This window comes from Macrobrachium nipponense, chromosome 3 (genome assembly GCF_015104395.2).
Source record: "Macrobrachium nipponense isolate FS-2020 chromosome 3, ASM1510439v2, whole genome shotgun sequence".
Lineage (NCBI taxonomy): Eukaryota > Metazoa > Arthropoda > Malacostraca > Decapoda > Palaemonidae > Macrobrachium > Macrobrachium nipponense.
Genome location: NC_087202.1, coordinates 50,648,619 through 50,672,513, shown reverse-complemented (window position 1 = coordinate 50,672,513; position 23,895 = coordinate 50,648,619). Strand labels below are relative to the sequence as shown.

General features: G+C 43.8%; 1 protein-coding gene across 2 annotated transcripts in view; it reads right to left on the bottom strand.

Moving 5' to 3' along the window:
- LOC135221761 (zinc finger HIT domain-containing protein 1-like) overlaps window positions 1-23,895 on the bottom strand; it is a 143,638-nt gene that overhangs the window by 21,969 nt on the left and 97,774 nt on the right. For both annotated transcript variants that reach the window (XM_064259577.1, XM_064259576.1), the window contains one exon: window positions 10,616-10,838. In XM_064259577.1, coding sequence (XP_064115647.1) covers window positions 10,616-10,838 — 223 coding nt within the window. The remainder of the gene's footprint in view (window positions 1-10,615; window positions 10,839-23,895) is intronic.

Genomic DNA, 23,895 nt, shown 5'->3' with positions numbered 1-23,895 from the left:
AGTAAATGCTTTCGTGTCGAAGGGGCTAGGTTCCTTGATCACAGCAGGAGTCTTGGGGCGTGTCCCCGTAGAGGTCGAAGGCTCAGGATCCGCAGGTAGCTGAGCCTTGTCCTCGAGGACTTGCCTCTGGACCCTTTGGAGTGCGAAGAGGTAGACTTCAACTTCTCTGCTCCGGGATGGTGAGCCGGAGACTTATGAGACGAAGTAGACGTAGTCTTTTTAGACACCGTCTTCTTCAGGGTCTTAATCTCACGCTTCCCTTTCACCTTAGGGATAGTTTGAGTGGACTCCGGCCTAACCGAAAGTTCACTCTCTGAAAAACCTTGAAAAGAAGCAGTAGAAGGGATAGGGGAAGTAGATCCAGACGGACCCAAGGGAAGCCCTTGAGCCCCCAACAAACTTGCCTCATCTAGCATACTACCTGCTTCACCTACCGCCATCGGTTCTAGGTCCAAATTTAGCGTTGCCACGTCGTCTGCGATTTCTGAGTTCCCCAGGTCTGCTAGTACCTGAGCCACCTGATGTTGAATGGTGGCAATGTATGGGGCCGCCGCTGCCGGGTTGACGTAGCAGGTAGACTTTCCGCCGGGGAAGATACGGACAGCCATATTCTTGTCGAGGATGTATGGCTGCAGCAGCAGCCTGAAAGAGGGGGTTATTGTAATCCCTAGGCTAGGGGAGCTAAAAATTATATGACAAACTATGTGAGTAATATATCACTTGTTATATCATTTATTAGGACTGTACCTGTATAGTCAAAAAATATATAGCAATTGTACTCCGGCATATACTTACACTGGAGGTAAACTGATCTACAAGATCATAACAAATGGAACAGGCTTCATGGTGCCAGACCTCTATGTCCCCGTAGCGGATGGCACAGACGGCGTGGGTCCGGCAGACCTCGTGCCCACAGGGGTCCTGTAGGACAGCGCTACAGCCAGATTCCTGGCAATGGGTGGCCTGTAAGTGAACAGATACACGAGTATCAACACTGACTAACAGGACTAAGTCCAGTAAGTGATATTAAATGCCGGCGAATACCGGAGTGGTTAACATAGATGTTAGCCTTCTCTTGTTCTCCTGTAGTGGTGAGTGTCCAATAGGACTGGTATACTAGTTAGAATAATTCCGTTGTACCAGGGTAAGGAGTTCCACCAAACTAGTAACCAGCCTATACGCCGGAGCGAGGAGTACGAGGACGGCGGGGAGAAGCATGAGTAGGCTAAACCAGTAAATAAATAAATAATTAAGGGGACCATAGCTCCGCCGTAATGAAAATTCACAGGCAGGAGGAGAACCCGGTTGGTGAGCGGGAACTCCACCGGCTAGCGGAACATAAAAACATGTAGTAATAATAACAAGAATAAATAATGGTAAATAGATGCATGGAGCGGAGCTTCTCTCCGTCAACCCCCTAAGGAGCTGGTGGAGCCAGCGGAACCCGCCGCTGACGCGGTGGGCAAGGGAGGTGACTCAGGGTGAGAGAGAGCGGCAAGGGACCCGAAGGGGCCTGAGCACGGCCGAGTGTGGTGGCCAGCTGAGCCCGAGCGCACAGGAGACCCCCCCATGGAACCAAGGGTGAGAGCGGTAGGAAGAGTCAGCCACAGATGTCCCCCTGCTGACACCCGTACCCTCCCCAAATAGAGGGGAAGAGGGGAGAGAGCCCGGATGGTTGCCGTGGCAACGTGAGCGAGCGATACTCCCCCCGTAGGGAGGGAGAAGCAGGGGGACAGAGCTGGGTGGCTCATGGTGATCGCCTGGTTCGCCGTGAGCGTGGTAGGACCACGCGGTAGGACAGACCAGGCGAACTGAGGTAGCCTAGGCTACCTCTAACCGTCTCTAGCATGCAAAAGATAAAATAACACCGGGAAAGGAAAAGAATAAGCAGAAATAGAGAAAGCAATGTCCTCGAGAAGTTAGGCTAACCGACCTGGGAGGGAGGGCGCCTAACTACTCGGGAGCTGGCCTCTGCCGATACATAAGAACGGAGGCCGACGGCCAGGGTGGCAGGACTAAAAAGAGAGGACACATGTCCTAGTACGCCTAACAGACCTAGACAAAGGGACATGCATGCATGAACGCTGAGCTAAGGTAACATAGGCAGGAGCTCAATCAAGCTAGAATCCCCATGAAATATAAAATATAAGCACATCTTGCACAACACAAAAATGTAATCATATAAATACTGCAGGGTTTACAGCTACAACGGTATGGGAGACCGAAGAGGCATGAAATAATGAAACATGTGGGGCGAGCCGACTGGGGCGACCCTGTAGCCATGCCGCAGAGGGCACCATCATAAAACCTAAATAAAGGCAGTAAAACAGGCCCTAGCTGGCTAAAAATATGTGAAACACTTTAGCAGTACTTAACTTAGCTGTGGCGATGGCTTGGAGTTCCATGATGAATGATAAATCCAAAAACGAAAGCACAAAAACACAGCAAGAAAAAAACACGTGCGCGAGATGGAGCTAACGAAAAGGATGGCCGCTAGAGGCGCTCGTGCTGGCGTTGGGAGCGCTAGTAGTAGTAGTTACTGGTGCGGGCTGTGTATCAGCCCTCTCTAGCAGGGGGATTTTGTAGAAGGAGGGATCTAAATGGTAAGAGACCCGTGGTAGTGGTTTCACTCGCCCCAGAAACCATACCGACACCTTTTATATAAGGTGAGCGAGTCAGAATACTCTGACATCCCATTTTAGTTTTTTCTCTGGTAATGTTAGTAATATTTACCTTAGAAATATGTGCTAAATGGATATTTCATGAAGCGACATGGGCTGAGCCCAGAAAAGAACTTTGTAGAATGTTGGATAAATTAGTAAGAAATGCAAAGATAAATGAGGATAAGAGAGTTGCATCAGCTTGTAAGGAAAACAAAACAATTTGCTCATGTTAACAGTAGGAAGCGAATAAAACATAGCATAGGTCCCCTAAGAGATAATGGAGGAAAAAGCAGAGTTATTGAATAAGTTTTTTGCTGGTGTTTTCACAATTGAAGACACTACCTCAGTCTCTGAACCAGCTACTAAATATGAAGGGGCAGAACCACTTGACAAAATAATATTTACGTTAGATGTAAAAACAAAATAGAAAACTAAGTGAGTTCAAATCTCCTGGCCCAGATGGGATACATCCAAGAGAAATGAAAGAGTTAGAAGAGTAGATAGTTCCTCACTTATATAAACTCTACAGAAAAACAGCAGAAGATTGAAAGGCACCAAAAGGATGGAAACTAGGTAATGTGCACCCTGTTTACAAAAAAGGTCCAAGAAAAGATCCAAGAAATTATACCACCAATCTGTCTAACATTGGTCCCTTGTAAGATTTTTGAGTCTGTAATTGTGGATCACATTGATAGAAACAATCTTTTGTTAAACAGTCAACACGGCTTCAGACAAAATAGATCCTGCCTATCAAACCTCTTTTCCCATAACATGCTTGGTATTTACAACAGTAGTAGAGCAATAGATATATTCTACTTAGATTTCCAAAAGGCTTTCGACAAAGTTCCACACCAGAAGCTAATGACTAAAGTTAAAGGTTTAAGAATTGTAGGAGAAACAGCAGACTGGATCAAAGACTGGCTAAATCATAGAAAACAGAATTGTAATAAACGGTGAGGAATCAGAATGGGCAGATGTAATAAGTGGAGTTCCTCAGGGTTCTGTCCTTGGCCTGCTCGTTTTCTATTTATATTAATGACACTGATGTAGGAATAACTAGCAGAATAGCCAATTTGCAGACGACACCAAACCAGGTGTAAATGCAGCAAACCCAGAGACAGTAGAAGGTTTAAGAAATGATCTAAAGAAAATAGGAGAGTGGTCAAAAAGATGGCAAATACCTTTTAACTTGGATAAATGTAGTGTTATAAACAGGAACAAATAACCCTCATACCATCTACATGCTGCTTTGGAATACCATAAATAGGGAAGAAAAAGAAGAGACCTTGGAGTCATTATAACCAAGGATTTAAAATCAACAAAGCAGTGAATAAAAGCCAAAAAAGAAGGCACAAAAACTAGTGGGATATATAAAAAGCAGTTCAAATATACTGTTTACTACATATACGATAAAATTTAGTAATTTATTAATAAGCCAATTTTGGAGTTTCACTACATTCTGACTATGACATATCAGTGGGAAAAAAATAAAATGGACACAAAACGGGAATCAGATTCGGACCGACATCGGCATACCTAATTGAGCAGTGTCAAGCTGCTAACGGCTACGTAAATTTACGGAATGAAAACACAATGAGTATGCATTTTTTCTGATTCTTTTAAAAAGTTATACATTACAGTATCCAATAATATTGTATTTATTCTCATATTATTGTATCATAAAATACTAACAAAGCGGTCAGTGTTTGGTTTGGAAATCAGCTGATGGTGGTTATGAGTTTATTTCTCCGTATTTAACTCAACTCGGAGTGAATTGCCTTTTTTCTTGCTTGTGTAAAATATCTAGATACTTTACTTATATGAGACAGTAATTTGTCATTATACGACGTGTTCTTAGGTTAAAATATGAATTTAATACGTCTCTTGAACTAAAGTATTTTTTTCGTTAACAGATTGCATTTGGGCATGTTTATTGTGTAAAAATATTGTGATTCCGTAAGCTATTTCCACTTCATTTCATCGTAGTACGTTACTTATCTTTTATTGGCATGAAAACAACAGTAAATGTGTTCTTTAAAGACCTGAAGTTTTGATTAAAATAATTTTCTCTATTTTATCTATGATTGTGTTTGATGGTATAAGTTTACTGGAGTTATATACAGTGGTACCTCGAGATACGAAATTAATCCATTCCGAGGCGGCCTTCGTATAATGAGTTTTTCGTATCTTGGAACACATTTTACATGTAAAATGGCTAATCCGTTCCAAGCCCTCCAAAAACACCCCATTAAATTTCATAATAAAGCTAAATTGACCTATAAACAATGAAATACTACATCAATTTGGACCATTCAATACCTAAATTAAGAATAAAAATCGAAAACCTGTAAATAAAGTGTACATTAGTGTACAAGAAATATTACTGTAACGTAAAATGTGGAAGCTTACCTTTCGAGTGAGGCTATCTCCGATAGTGGCAGCAGAGGAGGAGGAGGACAAACGGCAGATAACGTGCGTACGTACGTACACTTAACTTTATGAAAACACAAAAAATTTAAGGAAAACCATAAAACTAAAATTTACGAAACACCTTAACAAAACTGTAACACTTAACTTACAAAAATCTAGAAATTACGTAAACATTTTTTTTTCTTTTTTTTTTTTTATTTTTAACTTTTTTTTTTTTTTTACTTTTACGTACGCTTTTCTTTTTTTTTTTTTTTTTTTTTTTTTTTTTTACAGAATTTCAACTTCATCACCACTTTCAACGTTCTGTTTTTCATCACTTGGTTCTTCCTTTTTGCTTTCAACTTTCTGTTTTTTATCACTTGGTTCTTCCTTTTTGCTTACTCCTGCTGATGCTGAAGGCCTCTTTAAAAAATAACGATCCAAGGAAGATTGCTTCTGCCTACTTTTCACAATGTTCCTGAAACGACTCAAGCAAACGTCATCGAACTGCGCAAGCATACGACCTGTGTGAGCCTTTTCGGGGTGTCTTTTTTCGATAAACAATTGCACTTTATGAAAAGCGCCTAGAATATCCTTAATTTCTGCCGTTGTCATAGGCTCCTCCTCCTCTTCCTCGCCGCTGCTAGAGAACTCCTCTTGAACGACGTTAAGTTGCATGGCCTCTAACTCCTTCAGGTCATCCGTCGTAAGCTCCTCTTGGTGCTCCTCGAGAAGGTCGTTGATGTCGTCCTCGTCGACGACCAGCCCCATGGACTTGCCGAGTGCAACGATCTCATCAAGATCTGGTTCCAAAACAGTTTCGGGATCATCAACTGTTTCTGACTCTGCAGTACCAGCTTCGCCCACGTCGAATCCCTCGAAGTCTCTGGCGGATACGGCATCAGGCCAGAGTTTCCTCCACGAGAAATTCAAGGTTCGCCTCGAAACCTCCTGCCAAGCTAGGTCAATGAGTCGGATGCAAATGACGATGTCAAAATGCTCCTTCCAAAATTGACGCAAGGTGAGGTTTGTGGTATCGGTGATGTCGAAACATCTCTTGAAAAGATGTTTCGTGTACAGCTTCTTAAAGTTCGCTATCACTTGCTGGTCCATGGGCTGGAGGAGAGGGGTGGTGTTGGGCGGAAGAAAAAGAATCCTAACGAAGGAATACTCCGCTAGGATATCTTCCTCGAGGCCAGGAGGGTGGGGAGGGGCATTGTCCAACACCAGCAGACATTTCAGGGGGAGGCGCTTCTCTTCCAAAAAACTCTTCACAGTCGGGCCAAAACACAGATTTACCCACTCCGTGAACAAAAGCCTCGTTACCCAGGCTTTTGCATTAGCCCTCCACATCACTGGAAGCTTCTCCTTCAGCACCTTGTGGGCCTTGAAGGCTCGAGGAGTCTCAGAATGATACACCAGTAGAGGCTTCACCTTACAATCCCCACTGGCGTTTGAACAAAGTGCGAGCGTAAGCCTGTCTTTCATAGGCTTATGCCCGGGTAGCTTCTTCTCTTCCTCCGTGATGTACGTCCAACGAGGCATTTTTTTCCAAAAAAGGCCAGTCTCATCACAATTGAAGACTTGCTGAGAACTGTAGCCTTCCTTGGTCATCATCTCGTCGAAAGTCTTCTTAAATGCTTCGGCCGCTTTCGTGTCCGAGCTGGCAGCCTCCCCATGACGCACCACCGAATGGATGCCAGTCCGTTTACGAAATTTCTCGAACCAGCTATGCGAAGCCTTGAACTCTGGGGTTGGCATTGAAGTCCCTTCCCCTCCCTCGTCTTCCGCCTGCGCAATCAAATCGCCGAAAATAGCACTGGCCTTGTGAGCGATTGCTGTCTCCGTTACTGTATCGCCAGCGATTTCTTTGTCTTTTATCCAGATGAGGAGCAGCCGTTCCATCTCGTCGTGCACATGGCTCCTCTTGCTGGACAAAATAGTGATGCCCTTCGATGGTGTAGTTGCTTTGATGGCATCCTTCTGTTTAAGGATGGTGCCTATTGTCGACGGATTACGGCCGTATTCCTTTGCGATCACACTCAATCGCATACCAGCTTCGTACTTCTTTATGATCTCCATCTTTGTCTCCAGAGACAGCATGCGCTTCTTTCCGTGAATTTCAACTTTCTTGGGACCCAAGAATACGTAATAATACAGTCTTCGCACAACACGATAATATGTACTGCAACGAAATCACTAACGAATTTACGTTACTAAACGAAATCGTTGGAGCGAACGAATGCCGATTGCGTACGGTAAAGTTTCGGGTGCGGAGTGGCCGAGCTAAGGGATGCCAGCGCGTACGTATAGAAGATGCATGATGGGAGGGATGCTGTCCAATCAGAGAGAAGGATCTCATGGCTTGGCTAGCATCAGGAACCAATGGGAGAGCAGGAGGATGGTGGCGAGTCTACTAGCACTAAGATGGCGGCGTGCGGCGCGAGTTTCAAAATTGTTATCGGGCGAATCTCGGACTTTCAGAAACCTTTCGTATCTTGAAAACTTTTCGTATGTAGAGCAGTAAAATTTTTCGCATTGGCTTTTGTAACTTGGATTTTTCGTAAGTTGAGCCTTTCGTATCTCGAGGTACTACTGTATATCCCTATAGTACTATAGCCTTACTCGCTATGGATAAAAGATCGACAAGGGTATATACTGCTAAATTTAATCTGTTAGTTTTAGCTGAAATTGAGGAAAGAATGTTGATATGCTAACAACTATTATTGTGCATCGGCAACGTAGATGAAACTTTCGCAAACTTCGGTATACAGTGGGGCCTCACTTAGTCACGGATCAACAATCACGGATTCAGTTAATCATGGGTTTTTCCTTGGACCACTTCTCAGTCTATATCGCTGGTATGAATCGCAGCATTGCAGGCTTGTCCGTGGTAGGCTAAGCCTCGTCCAGTTCCGATAACCAGCAAATGCATGAACAGATTCACATTATGATATTAACTGACAAAAAAGGTAATAAAACCATTCTCACCTTATATAATATTGGCATATCTTCATAATATATAGCCTATTCATGGAATAATTCCACATCATTGACATCAACTTGTAGTTGAGTGGCCATTAGAAATGTAAACATTGAGTTACACTTCACAGCACCTTTGTCATTCTTAACCTTTTAGAAATGTTAATAGTAGTAGTGTAATTACAGTAGTAATACCATTTAGGAAAACATTAATTTTCAATTCGAACTTCATTATTGTTTTGGTATAATGTAATCAACTTCTCTGAACACTGCAGTCATACAAACGATAATTGTCATAGATTATCGTATTGTTGTTTGCGATCGGCAACGAAACTTAAACGTAATAAAACCATTTTGACCTTATATATTATTGTCATATATTCATAATAAAATGCATATCTTATATATTATTGGCATATCTCATATAATATTGGCATATCTTCATAATAAAAAGCCTCTTCAAGGAATAGTTCCTTGGGGAATAGATTTTTCAAAACACAAAAATACAGGAGCTGCACTGACGGTAAACGCAAGGTCGGGGAGGAAAGTCCGGGGAAGACCTGGTCGTGGTCTACAGTACAGCAAAAGGCAAAGGAGAGTGATCGACTTCTGCAAATCCAACTGCCTGAATGTGGCTTGTTGGCTGTTGCTACAATGGTGAGTTGTCTTCCTAGTCACTGTGTATTCTTTTCACCCAACATCTCTTGAAACGAAAGGAAGAAGATGGAGAGACTGTGATACAGCATACAACAAGGAATGCAAAAGCAGCAATGAAAACTTCATCAAGGAAGCTTTCTCGGGACTTCTCATCCTCCAGAACAGGAATGAGAGGGGTAGGAGGGAGCATAGGAATATCCAACATCTCCTTCAAGATGGAGAAATAACTGTAGACAGGAACAGCCGAGACAACTTGCCGAAATTGGTAAACTTTAAGGTCCTGCAACATCAACATCCACTTCTTCCTTCTGTAAAGGGAGAGGGGATTTCATGCTTGCAGGCATGCAGAACTCTCATACGATGGGTTACGAAACCACCACACTGAGCAAGAGAATCTTTCACCCTCTCTCCTTGGATGCATAATAGAAAAAAGATATAACAGAATAAAAGAAGAACCACCGTTGGGTTTGCATTATATCCAAAGGCAAAACCAAGTTAGAGAGGATATAAAAGAAAGACTCGGGCAAAAAAATGAGTTGATAACAACTATGCAGCATAACTGTGTAGGAACAACTACACAGCAAGAAAGAGTGAAATACAAACAGAGTAGAACAGGATGTAAGGTTCCATTATTTCCAAATAAGCAAGATATCTTAAAATGACAATATACAGTACTCAAAAACAAGAAATAATTAAGAATTAAGTCGAACAATAGGCAGCAGAAGAGACAAGTCTGTCTCAGACTGCGGCCATAGGGAAATGTGAATGATCCCAAACGGAAGGTGGGCTTCCTCTCTACCAATAACCACCTTGTTTTTTAAACAACCACCTCCAGTTTGCGCTGAAAATTAATCCCATATGTAAAGACTGAAGAATTGTACATATATAGGTATGAACAATCCACAAATATGTATGGAAACATATATTTTCCTATTAACAACCAGTTTTGGGTTATAAAAACTGTTCACCAAGCCTGTCAAACATATTTGGCAGATATTGGTATTTAGGTGGGAGGCAGGTTGGTGAAGAATAAGAATAGAATAGAATAGATATAGAATTTAGGCGAAGCACCGAGTCATTCAGCGCAATAAGGAAAACTGACAATAAGGTTTTAAAGGTATAACAGGAGGAAAACTTTGCAGTTGCACTGTGAGACAAGTGTTAAGAGAAGGTGGAAAGTCAGATGAAAGAATGAGAATAAGAATGGAGGTACAGTACAAAGAATGAAAGGGGTGGTAGCTAGGGGTCAAAGGAATGCTGCAAGGAAACTTTGGTAATGCCTTCTGTGCACTCATGGCACTAGCCCCCTACAGTGGCCAAGTTGGTGAAAGATTGTGTGCAAAGGGCTGAAGGACCTGAGAGGGCCCTTAGCAAGTGTAATATGTTAGGGACCTAAGCTCTTATAAACTCCAAAGAATTTACTCAAATTAGTAGAGGCAAACCAACTGACAACCATGCTGCAAGAAAATCTAATTATTATATGTCCTGTGTATTCTGTTACATCTTGAATACTGGGTGGTGGCACAGACAATGCTGCTTTGAACCCACTAGTTGGATAACCTACATATTTTCTGTCAAAAAAATTTATCCTGACGAGACAAAAAAGTACAAAATTTGTACATTCCTTAGACACAAACCTTGTATTTTTACTATTGCTTCAGTGTTCAGTAAGTGTAAACAAGCAAGTGGCAAAAACTTCATGTAGCAAATATAAACTATTTTTAAAGTTAAATTGTTTTTTATGGCAGACTACAAACTGCTACCCCTCACTCCTTCATGGCAGTTAGATTAAAAACTGCTACCTCTCATTTCAATTTTGAATTTCAAATGTCTTATCTACTTACATAATGGACTAACAAACTTATCAATCTTATGACCATGAAAAACTGCAACCTCTTGCTAACCTTTGCTTAAAATACTCTGTGCTTCTTGTTCGTCTTTTACGGTCTTTATTCTTATTTCCATCTAATGACTCTTCAAACTTTGGAGCCTTCTTGCTCATGACAAGATTAGCATGTGGATCATCATGGAAATTATCTTGTTCCAAGGCCTCCAAAGCTTTCCTGACACGGCGACGCCTTGCGGCTTCATCCAATATACGGCGCTCTGATCCATCTTTCAGTCGACCTGAAAAGCCACAAAAAGCCCACTACAGTAATGAAATAGAAAAAATCCCCATAAAGTACATAACCTACAATATTACCATAAATTGCCACAATATTACCTTTTATGTATTGCAGCATACAAGTTGACTTTTCTAGTCTGAAAAAAATCTTTACAAAATTAGTGGTTGACTTATATGGCTGGGATAAAATGCAAAACTTTACCCCCGTTGTAAATAAGTGGGACAGGACTCCTAGCAATCCATGTGCACCACTTACTGTAACTCTGGCAGGCTGCCAAAAATATACAGTACAGTAATATCCCCAACTTATGTGATTCGAGTTGCGAGAATTCACAATAGTGTGAACTTTTCATTGGAACCTAACTAATTATCATATGCGAGTTCTTCACAATAGTGCGAACATTTGCGAATCCTCCAGCAACACTGCAAAACCCTTCAAAAGTGTTTGTTTAATTTTTAAGTTTTAAAGCTTTTCTGAATAAAATCTTTATTTAAAATGTATTATTTTTATTTTTGTACATGCATAAATATGGTAAAAAGGTAATTACAGCACCTATAGTTAATGCATATACGTCACACTTACAAGATACAATACCCATTCACAAGTTACTGCACTTTCCAAAGATGATATTCCTTCAGAAACTGTTTAATTTCTGAAGTAAGTACTAGTATACTACAATTAGTATAATCTAACTTTCAAATCAAATTACAGTAACTTTAGTTTCATTTAAAAGGTTAGCTTAATACTTAGGGAGCATGATTGGGGTATTATCCAGTGTTCAGACTCCAGAAGCAAGCATTTATTGGCAGACGCCAAGCAACCTAATATCTTGTCGAGAACTGTATAAAAAAAAAATTTGGTAACATAATTGGCATATTAACCCTTTAACGCTGATTGGACATATTAAACGTCAACGAAAATAGTCTGTCGGGTGCCGAACCGACGTACGAAACGTCGACGAAATTTTTTTTTTTTAAATTCGCGGAAAAATAGTTATAGGCCTACTAGACGAAAACTTTTGAATCACGTACCTTGGGGGATGCTGGGAGTTCACGGATCAAGCTGTTGTTTTGTTTACAATCATTACCCAGGCGCGCAAGCGCGAATTTCTTTCTTCTCGCACTAAAATGCATCAGCGACATCTCAGAAATTATTTCGTCTCTGACATAATTTTTGCACCATTTTATATTAGCCATTACATAGTTTTATATATGAAAATGTGTGCAATTTCATGTAGAATACAAAAAAAAAAAAAATAAAAATAAAAAAAATAAAAAAAAAAAGACGACTCATGGTTGTAGCTTTTATCAGTTTTGAAATATTTTCATATAAATAATGATGTGCCAAAATATCAACCTTCGGTCAACTTTGACTCTACTGAAATGGTCAAAAAACGCAATTGTAAGCTAAAACTCTTATACGTATTCTAGTAATATTCAATCATTTACCTTTATTTTACAACAAATTGAAGTCTCTAGCACAAAATTTTGATTTATGGTGAATTTTTGAAAAAACCTTTTCCTTACGTCCGTGCGGTAACCCTGCCGAAAAAATCAGAAATTCTTTTGTCCGATTGTCGTAATGTTTACACCATTTTATATTAGCCATTACATAAGGTTTTATATATGAAAATGTACGCAATTTCACGTAGAATACAACAAAAAAACAACCCATGGTTGTAACTTTTATCAGTTTTGAAATATTTTCAAAGCTATAACTCTTACATTCTAGTAATAGTCAATCATTTACCTTTATTTTGCAACAAATTGGAAGTCTCTAGCACAATATTTCGATTTATGGTGAATTTAAAAAAAAAAACCTTTTCATACATTCAACTTCCCTGTCAGATATATACTTAACGCTATAGACTCCGTTCGTCCCTGACAGAAATTCGAATTTCGCGGCCTGCCGCTGGGTGGAAAGAATAGGAACCATTACCGTTCTAGAACCAGATTTTCTCTGTCGCCGGTACTAGTAACATCGTTACTAGTTCCTCCTGACTTTGACTTTCGTGTTTCATCGCCGTTGATCTTCTAGACTGATATTTTGGTGATGTATTGGATCTCTGGCCTGGCATATGCTTTTGTGGACTGTTTTTTGGATTTGGATTTGGATTTTTCTTAGAATGTCTGACTCTAGTTTTTCATTCAGAGTGTGTGTCGATGAAAGTTGTAATGTGAGACTACCGAAAGCTTCAGTAGACCCTCATACTACTTGTAAAAGATGTAGAGGGAATGAATGTTCACAATCGAATACATGTGATGAATGTAAGAATTTAAATGAGGAAGAATGGAAGGTTCTTAACTCATATTTGAGAAAATTGGAAAGGGATAGGGCTAGAAAAGCCTCTTCCAAAAGTCTGAGTAGGTCGGTCTCTAACGAGCCAGTTAGTAGTCTAGTGCCTATCTCTAATGTAATTGCTTCCTCCCATACAGCATTACCTTCTCAATTATCAGATTCTGCAAGTTTGGCATCGGAAATTGCAAATTTCAAGGCTTCCCTTTTGAAGACGGAATGCAAATTGAAGGATTTAGAAGGTGAGCAAAGTGAAAGTGTTCCCAGTGAAGTGGAGGGTGCGTCTGATCGGCTCTGTCTCGCTCCCAGGTCTAGACCTCTTCCAAGCTCCCAAGCCCAGAGGAGAAGGAATGTCGAAAGCCGTACGGAGGTTTCAGAGAATCCCCACCGGTCAGGTGTCCCCTCGGCAGGATCTGTAGTAGCGTCCCAGACTGCCAAGGATAGCCGTTGGAAAGGCATCCTGAAACAGTGTTTTTCGTCATCCGATTCTTCTTCAAAGAAAGGATGGAGTTCGGATAAGCTGTCGAGACCTTCTAAAAGATCATGGAAGTCGCCAGCTTTGGACTCTAGCCCAGAAGATTTCCCGGAAGACTATCCACCGGAAAAGAAGAGGAAAGAAATCTATTCATCAGATCCTCCTTCCCCTAGATCGGATACGGAGAGAGAAGACGCTGCTACGAAGATCCTAAGAGAAATGCAACAACAGATATCTTCGTTGTTGGAGTTTTGAAGAAGGATCCTCCCAGGAGAAAGGATCGCTTCCTTCCCGTTAAAAAATCCTGTCCAGCAGAAGTCTATGACAGCTCGGACGAGGCGCCTGCCAGGTGCAAAACGCCTACGAGGCGAGAGGATCCTATCAGTATTCATAAATACAGAAAGGCGGATGAGGCTCCTGAGGCTCCTACCAGGCGCCAGGCGCTCGAGTCTCCTGCCGGGCGCCTGGCGCCTGAGGCTCCTACCAGCCACGATAGACTGTCCAGGAATGATACATCATCCAAGCGCCAGGCACCAGCCAGGCGCCATGAACCAGGATCTCCATCTTCATCAGACATGGAGTTAGAAGTGGACCGGGAGGCTCCTCTCTGGGACTTTTCGCAGGATCAGTTTTCGCCTGACAAGGTCTCTGGACGTCGCACAGGCAGCCGTAGCCCTTGTCAGGATGTGGCTGATTCTGTGAGAGGTTTTAAGCATTCAAGACCTTCTCCTGATAGGGACGCTAGTTGTTGCACAGGCGGCCGTCGTCCTTATCAGGACAGTCTTAATGTAAGTAAGGGCAAATTGCAGGATCGGCCTTCTCCTGGCAGGGACTCAAGACATCGCACAGGCGGCCGTAGCCCTTGTCAGGTTAGAGTCGGTACTGCTAAGAGCCCCTCACCTTGCTTAGAGAGGAGTCCTCCTCCGGTTGCTCATTCTTCTCCTAATGTGACTGGTCAAGATATGGAAGATGTGTCAGACTCGGAAGCAAATAAAGGGGCAGGTCTTTCGGACTATAAGACCTTAGCAGCCCTCTTATTGAAAGAGTTTGGAGAGTCTCTGAGTCCTGCTGCCCCTCCTTCTCCTCGGTCTTTATTCTCAAGCACAAGGACTTCAAAGTCATCCTCTTTTTTGAAGATGCAACCTACCATCTCAATGAAGAGGGCTTTGCATGCCTTCGGAAATTGGCTTAAATCCAAAGAGGCGGCGGGGAAGACTGTGTTTACCTGTCCCCCTTCCAGACTATCGGGAAGGAGAGGGATTTGGTATAACACAGGAGAATCAATGGGACTCGCTCTCCCTGCTTCTGTAGACGCAGACTTCTCGACATCAGTGGACTCGTCATGCGCTTCCATCTGCGAAAACAAGCTGGACTATGTCGGAAATAGACCATCTCCTCAAGGGAGTATTCCATGTCTTTGGCCAAGAAGATGCAAGACCCCGATTTCTTGGAACCCGAAGTCCTACATAGTGTGCTCGCCTGTATGGACAAGGCGGTTCAAGATGGATCAGCGGAAGTGGCATCCCTTTTCGGGGCAGGAATTCTAAAAAAGAGAGCTGTCTTTAACTCATTTTCAACAAAAGCGGTCTCTCCCGTTCAGAGGGTGTCTCTCTTATACGCCCCTCTTTCGAAGCAGCTTTTCCCTTCTCAGTTAGTGAGGGATATTTCTCACTCGCTGACTGAGAAGGCAACACAGGACTTGCTAGTGCAATCAGCTAAGAAGTCAAGACCAGCTGTTCCTGCCACAAAGAGGGAGCCAAGAAGTACTCAGCCGCCCTTTCGAGGGAGCTCATCAGGCCGAGCCCCTAGGAAAAGAGGAGCGGAAAGAAGAAGAAGGTCTTCTTCCATTAGAGCAACGAAGAAGACCAAATGAGATACCAGTCCTCCAAGCACCAGTGTGGGCCAGGCTGCTGTAGTTTTCAGAAGCGTGGGCCTCGAGAAAAGTAGATTCTTGGTCTCTGGAAGTACTCAAGAAAGGATATCTCATCCCCTTCAGAGACAGACCTCCCTTGACGACGACACCGAGGGAGCTGTCAGTGAGGTACAAAGATCCTGCAAAAAGGGAATCCCTGTTAGGTCTAGTACAGCAAATGTTGGAGAAGGAGGCCATCGAGACAGTGCAGGATCCTCACTCCCGGGGCTTTTACAATCGCCTTTTCTTATTGCCAAAAGCGGGAGGGTGGAGGCCTGTGCTGGACGTGAGCGTATTGAACCGCTTCGTGGAGAAGACAAAGTTCTCCATGGAGACTTCCAACTCGGTCTTTGCGGCTCTGCTTCCAGGAGATTGGATGGTCTCCCTAGACCTGCAGGACGCTTACTTTCACGTCCCCCTGCATCCTTCATCGAGAAAATATCTTTGATTCATGGTGCAGGGCAGGATTTACCAATTCAGGGCTTTGTGCTTCGGCCTCTCGACAGCTCCTCAGGTGTTTACAGCATTGATGAGGAACGTAGCAAGATGGCTACATCTGAAGGGGGTGAGAATATCACTCTACTTGGACGACTGGCTCATAAGAGCGAAGTCAAGACAGCAGTGTTTGGAGGACTTGGAAACAACTCTGGATCTAGTGAAATCTCTCTAATTGCTCGTGAACCTCGAGAAATCTCAGACGATCCCCAGCCAGGACATTGTCTATCTGGGGATTCGGATGGATTCTCGGGGTTTTCGAGCATTTCCATCCCAAGAAAGGATTGCTCGAGGATTGGAGAAGGTCTCGGCCTTCCTAGAGAAAGAGCTAAGCTCAGCGAGGGAATGGCTCAGTCTTCTGGACACCCTTTCGTCGCTAGAGCAGTAGTTTCTCTGGGGAGGCTGCACATGAGACCTCTGCAGTTCTACCTGAGGAGAATGTGGAACAGGAAGACAGGAGAACTGGCAGATTCTTTTCCTCTACAAGAAAATATCAATAGCCACTTGCGATGGTGGTTAAAACCTGTGATAAAGAACGAGGGAGTGTCCTTGTCTCTGCAGAACCCTCGCCTAGTGTTGTTCTCCGACGCCTCGGAAACAGGATGGGGAGCAACACTAGGGACGAAGGAAGTGTCAGGCATCTGGACGAGAGAACAGATGTCCTGGCACATAAATGCGAAAGAGCTTCTAGCCATTCATTTGGCTCTGAGACATTTCGAAGAGGATGTCAGAGGCGTGGTGGTCCAGGTCAACTCAGACAACACCACGGCTCTGGCATATACGTATCAGAAAGCAGGGGGGGACACACTCTTTCTCCCTGTACGAGTTAGCAAGAGCTCTATTAATCTGGGCGGAGGAACGAAAGACAGTACTCCTAACAAGATTTGTTCAAGGAGGGAGGAATATAAGGGCAGACAGACTGAGCAGGAAGAACCAGGTCCTTCCTACAGAATGGACCATTCATTCAGAAGTCTGCCAGAAACTGTGGTCTCTATGGGGGAAACCTCAAATAGATCTGTTTGCGACGTTCCTCTCCAGAAGGATGGAGAACTTCTGCTTGTTAGGGGAGGATCCCAGAGCCTTCGCAATCGATGCCCTTCTCATGGATTGGTCGGGCATAGATGCGTACGCTCTTCCCCGTTCAAGATACTGGGGGAAGTGATAAGGAAGTTCGTGTCCTCGGAAGGAACGAGGATGACACTAATCGCTCCCTTTTGGCCCGCTCGAGAATGGTTCACAGAGGTACTGAAATGGATGGTGGACTTTCCCAGATCTCTTCCCGAAAGGACAGATCTGCTCAGACAACCTCACTTCGAGAGGTATCACAAAAACATCCACGCTCTCGCCCTGACTGCCTTTCGACTATCGAAAGATTGGTCAGAGCGAGAGGCTTTTCTCGCAAGGCTGCAAAAGCAATTGCAAGAGCACGAAGATCCTCTACCATGCAGATCTACCAATCGAAGTGGGAAGTCTTCCGTAGATGGTGTAAGGCGACGAAGCTGTCCTCCTCCGATACCTCTGTGACCGAAATTGCCGATTTCCTTCTATATCTGAGAGAAGAATCTCAATTGGCAGTGTCTACGATAAGGGGGTATAGAAGCATGCTATCTGCTGTGTTCAGGAACAGGGGCCTGAACATAGAAGATAACAAAGACCTTCATGACTTGATACGATCTTTTGAAACATCAAAATCGAAAGCTTCGCTTTCCCCTAGCTGGAGCCTAGACGTGGTTCTTAAGTACCTCACATCAGAGAAGTTCGAGCCTCCTCATCAAGCATCCTTCAGACACATTACGAGGAAAGGTATTTTTCTAATGGCTCTCGCTACTGCCAAGAGAGTCAGCGAATTGCAGGCTCTAGACTCGAGAGTGGGATTTAGAGGAGACTCTGCAGTGGTATCTTTCCGGCCTTTATTTTTAGCAAAAAATGAAAATCCTTCAAGACCTTGGCCCAGGAGTTTTGAAGTTAAAGGACTTTCTCAACTTGTGGGAAAGGAACTTGAGAGGTCATTATGTCCGGTTAGAGCCTTAAAATTTTACCTACAGAGGAAGAAACAGCTGCAAGGTTGTAATCAGAGTCTCTGGTGTGCGGTTAAGGACCCAAAGAGACCGATGTCAAAAAACGCCTTAGCCTTTTTCGTTAGAAACGTGATTACTGAGGCACACATGAAATGCAAAAGTGAATCCTTTGCAGCTTTGAGAGTAAAAGCGCACGAGGTATGTGCAGTTGCTACATTGATATCTTTCAACAAGAACATGTCGATGAAAAATATCTTAGCAGCGACGTACTGGAGGTGTAACTCGGTGTTTGCCTCCCATTATTTAAAGGATGTAAGGGTAACATACGAGAGATGCTTCTCTCTGGATCCGTATGTATCAGCGGATACAGTGCTGGGTGAAGAAAATAAGACTGATCCTTAATTTTTTGTTTAGTTTTGATTTTAAAATAATTTGGTATTGAATTTTAAGGTTGTTTGAAAGGTGGTTGGGGATAACTCCTTTCAATCTTAGTACTAATCCACGGTTAGGATCGGGTGATCGGGATCGGTGTTGTACTCCTTTGTTATGCCATTAGGCATAGGTGTATTGTCATGTAAGTGGATAAGACCCCATTGACAAAGGCCATCAAGTTCTGTCGAGTAAGTGGATAAGACCCCTTCGACAGTCCTCACGAGAGCTCTTAGCCATAGGTCACATCCTCGCTGAGGCTCTTGAGGTGAAGCAGACTTCTAAGCAGTAGCATTGGAATCTTCCGCCAAAACAGGTAGGAACCAGGGTATTTTTATTTTTATTACCTACAACGTATATTGTTTACCTGTCTAATCAGTAATTAGCTGTCTCTTACCCTCCGCCAAAGGTGCCAATCAGCTAAGTATATATCTGACAGGGAAGTTGAATGTATGAAAATGATATTGTTATTGTAAAATAAAGTTTCATACATACTTACCTGGCAGATATATACGATTAAATGGCCCACCCAGCCTCCCCTCAGGAGACAGGTGGAAGAGAAAATGATATTTTTATGATACAATAAAGTTTCATACATACTTACCTGGCAGATATATACTTAGCTTAGACTCCGTCGTCCCCGACAGAAATTCAAATTTCGCGCCACTTGCTACAGGTAGGTCAGGTGATCTACCGGCCTGCCCTGGGCGGCAGGACTAGGAACCATTCCCGTTTTCTATCATATTTTCTCTCTTCCACCTGTCTCCTGCGGGGAGGCTGGGTGGGCCATAATCGTATATATCTGCCAGGTAAGTATGTATGAAACTTTATTGTATCATAACAATATCATTTTCATACAATCAACTTACCTGTCAGATATATACTTAGCTGATTGGCACCCTTTGGTGGAGGGTAAGAGACAGCTACTTCTGGAATAGACAGGTAAACAACATATGTTGTAGGTATAAATAAACCTTGGTTCCTACCTGATAGGTGGTAGACTTCGTGGGTGTTGCCCAGTAGTCTGCATCACCTCAAGAAACTTTGGCGAGATATATGATCTATGGCCAAGAGTTCTTGTGGGTCTGCCGATGGGGTCTTATCCGCTTACTCGGCAGAGCCTGAAAGGACTTTGTCAATGGGTGCTGATCCACTTATATGACAATACACCTTATGAAGGAGCATACAACCAATCCCGACCACCTGATCCTAAGCACATGTTAGTAATAAAGATTGTTCCGAGTTATCCCCCAAACTCTTCACAACAACCATAACTCAAAAAACACAATACGCACACATACATAATTTAAAAAAAAAAAAAAAAAATTTATACTCATCTAATAAGATATCACAAGAGTTTCTTACTGAACAACAGTGACTGGCCGCCAGTGCGACACCATGCCCTTTTTGTTAGAAGAAACTCTAGAACATATCTAAAAAGAAGGTATGTATATACTTAAGGATTGGTGTTGGCTCCCATACCCAGGATCGTATCAGCAGACACGAAAGGACCTAGAGAAAAACATTTCTCGTAGGTCACACGAACGTCTCTCAAGTAATGAGATGCAAATACTGAGTTGCATCTCCAAAATGTCGTATCCAAGATGTTTTTAAGTGACATATTCTTTTGAAACGAGAGACGTCGCTACTGCTCTCACTTCATGAGCTTTCACTCTCAACAGTCGAAACTCTTCGTCAGGACAGATCTTATGCGCCTCTGTAATGAAGTTTCTCACAAAGAATGCAAGAGCATTCTTGGACATCAGTCTTGTGGGGTCTTTTACCGCGCACCAAAGACCTTGTCTAGAGCCCCCCATCTGGTGTTTTCTCTGAAGGTAGAACTTTAGAGCTCTTACAGGACAAAGAGACCTCTCTGCTTCTCTACCTACGAGACTCGTTAAGCCTTTAACCTCGAAGGTCTTAGGCCAGGGATTCGCGGGATTCTCGTTTTTAGCTAAAAACAAGGCTTTAAACGAGCAAATGGCTGAGTCCCCCTTGATTCCTACTCTATCCTCCAGAGCATGTAGTTCACTAATTCTTTTTGCTGTAGCTAAAGATAATAGGAATAAGCATTTTCTAGTGATGTCTCGAAACGACGCCAGATGAGGAGGTTCGAACCTTTCGGATGACAGGAATTTGAGTACTACATCTAGGTTCCAGTTAGGAGGAACCGGTTCCTTAGACTTCGTAGTCTCAAAGGATCTTATGAGATTGTGGAGATCCTTGTTATCTGCCAGATCTAATCCTCTATTCCTGAAGACTGCCGAAAGCATGCTTCTGTATCCCTTTTTTTTTGGATACAGATAGATGAGATTCTTCCCTTAGGAATAGCAGGAAATCAGCAATTTCCATTACAGAGGTAGTGGAGGAGGACAACTTCTTAGATTTGCACCACCTTCTAAAACCCTCCCACTTGGACTGATATACTTGTCTAGTGGAGGCTCTGCGGGCTCTCGCGATCGCGCTTGCAACTTTATGAGAAAACCCTCTCGCTCTGACGAGTCTTTCAATAGTCGAAAGGCAGTCAGAGTGAGAGCGGGGAGGTTTTGATGATACCTCTGGAAGTGTGGTTGTTTGAGAAGATCCATCCTTCTTGGGAGGGATCTGGGAAAATCTACCATCCACTCCACCACCTCCGTGAACCAATCTTGTGCCGGCCAAAAGGGGGCTATAAGGGTCATCCTTGTCCCCTTTGAAGCCACAAATTTTTTTAGAACTAGTCCCAGGATCTTGAAAGGAGGAAAAGCGTAGACGTCTATGTGAGACCAGTCTAGTAGGAAGGCGTCGACTATCAGAGCTTTGGGGTCTTCCACGACCGAGCAAAAGACTTCCAGCCTTTTGGAGAGGAACGTGGCGAAGAGATCCACATGAGGGGTCCGCCAAAGAGACCAGAGATCTTGACACACATCTTTGTGGAGGGTCCACTCTGTGTGAAGGACCTGGTTCCTCCTGCTGAGTCTGTCCGCCCTTACGTTCCTTTCTCCCTGAATGAATCTCGTAAGCAGGGAGATGTTCCTCTGGGACGTCCAAAGCAGAAGGTCTCTTGCAAGTTCGTAGAGGCACAAGGAGTGAGTCCCTCCTTGTTCCCGAATGTAGGCAAGTGCTGTGGTGTTGTCCACATTTACTTGAACTACTTTGTTCGACACAAGAGGTTCTAGACTCTTCAGAGCCAGGTGTACGGCAAAGAGTTCTTTGCAGTTTATGTGCCAGGACACCTGCGCTGCTTCCCAGGTGCCTGACACCTCCTTCGAGCCTAATGTTGCTCCCCAACCTTTCTCCAACGTGTCGGAGTACAACACTAGGCTTGGGTTCTGGATCTTCAGGGAAATTCCCTTGTTCTCCTTCAAAGGGGGCAACCACCATTCTAAGTGAGGTCTCATCTCCACTGGAATGGGAAAGGCGTCTGAAAGATGTCCGGTCTTCCAACTCCAAGACCTCTTGATGAAGAATTGAAGTGGACGTAAATGAAGTCTTCCTAGCGGGAAGAACTGTTCGAGCGAGGAAAGGGTCCCTAGAAGGCTCAACCATTCCCTCGCCGAAGTCTGTTCCTTCCCTAAAAAGAGAGAGACTTTCTCCAAGCCTTTTGCGAGTCTCTCTTGCGAAGGAAATACTCGAAAACCCCGAGAATCCATCTGTTCTGTCTGGGGGTCAGCTGCAACTTCTCGAGGTTTACGAGTAATCCCAACGATCTGATCAGGTTTAGGGTCAACGTAAGGTCCTCCAAACACTGTCTCTCTGATCTGGCCCTGATGAGCCAGTCATCCAGATAGAGAGAGATATTTACACCTTTGAGGTGAAGAAACCTTGCCACATTCTTCATCAGGCTTATGAAGACCTGAGGAGCTGTGGAAAGGCCGAAACACAAGGCCCTGAACTGAAAGATCCTTCCCCCCATCATGAAACGGAGGTACTTCTTCGATGAAGGGTGAATCGGGACGTGAAAATAGGCGTCCTGGAGATCCAGAGACACCATCCAATCTCCTTGGCGCATAGCCGCAAGGACTGAGGCCGAAGTCTCCATAGAGAATCTCCTTCTGAACAAATTTGTTCAGAGCGCTGACGTCTAGTACTGGCCTCCAGCCCCCCGAGGCCTTCGCAACCAGAAAAAGGCGATTGTAAAACCCCGGGGAGTTTTGATCCAGTACTAGTTCTATCGCTCTCTTGTCCCACATCTGATCCACCATCAGTCGAAGAGTATCCCTCAGCACAGGATCCTTGTACTTGGCTGACAGTTCCCGCAGAGTTGAAGTCAGGGGAGGACTGTCCAGGAAAGGGATAAGATATCCCTTCCTTATCACAGACATTGATGAGGCGTCCGTGTTGATATGTGCCCAGGACTCCACAAATCCCAGGAGCCTGGCACCTACTGGTGTTTGGAGGAGAGCAGCATCACTTTCCCTTCTTAAAGGGACGGAAGGCAGATCTACCTCTCCTCTCAGGAGCCTTCCTTTTAGAGGGCGCTCTGGAGGGAGGGCCTCCTCGAAAGGGCTGAAGAGACGTACTCGGCCCTATCTTCTCAACTACTGCTGCAGGTCTCTTCTTCCTAGATGACTGAAGAAGCAAGTCTTGAGTCGCCTTCTCAGTTAGTGATCGGGAAATGTCCTTCACCAACTGAGAAGGAAACAAAAAGTCAGATAAAGGAGAGTACAACAGAGCTGCTCTCTGAGAGTGCGAGACCGCTTTGGTCAAGAAAGCACTGAAAACTGTCCTATTCTTGATCAGTCCCGCTCCAAATAAAGAGGAGACTTCTAAGGATCCATCTTGTACTGCCTTGTCAATGCACGACAGTTTACAGAGGAGTACTTCCGGGTCGAGACCTTCAGCGTCATGAGCCTTCTTGGACATCACCCCAAGGGACCAATCTAAGAAATTAAAGACTTCCAAAACGTGGAAGTCCCTTGAGGAGATGATCCAATTCCAAAATGCCCCAAGTCACACGGGCCGAGTTCAGTCCTTGTCTTCGAGATGCATCTACTAAGGTAGAAAAGTCTGCTTCGGCAGAGGACGGGAGAGAAAGACCCATATTCTCTCCCGTTTGGTACCAAATGCCCCTCTGCCAGCGAGTCTCGCTGGGGGCTTTGCGAAGACCGTTCTGACTAGTTCCTTCTTGGTATCCATCCAAGTATTAAGTGACTGAAGAGCCCTCTTCATGGATATGTAGTCTCATTTTCAAGAAAGATGAGGTATTTAGGCACCTTTGCGCTTGAAAACAGAGAGCGCGGAGAGGGAGGAGCGGCAGGAGTTAACGCGTCCCCATATTCCTCAAGAAGAAGGGCCGTTAAGACTTTATAGCTGGAAAGTCCTTCCCTACCGCGAGCCTCGTCTTCAGAATTCTCGTCCATCTCGGGATCCAAATGAGAATCTCCAGCAAAAATGATATTGTTATGTTACAATAAAGTTTCATACATACTTACCTGGCAGATATATACATAGC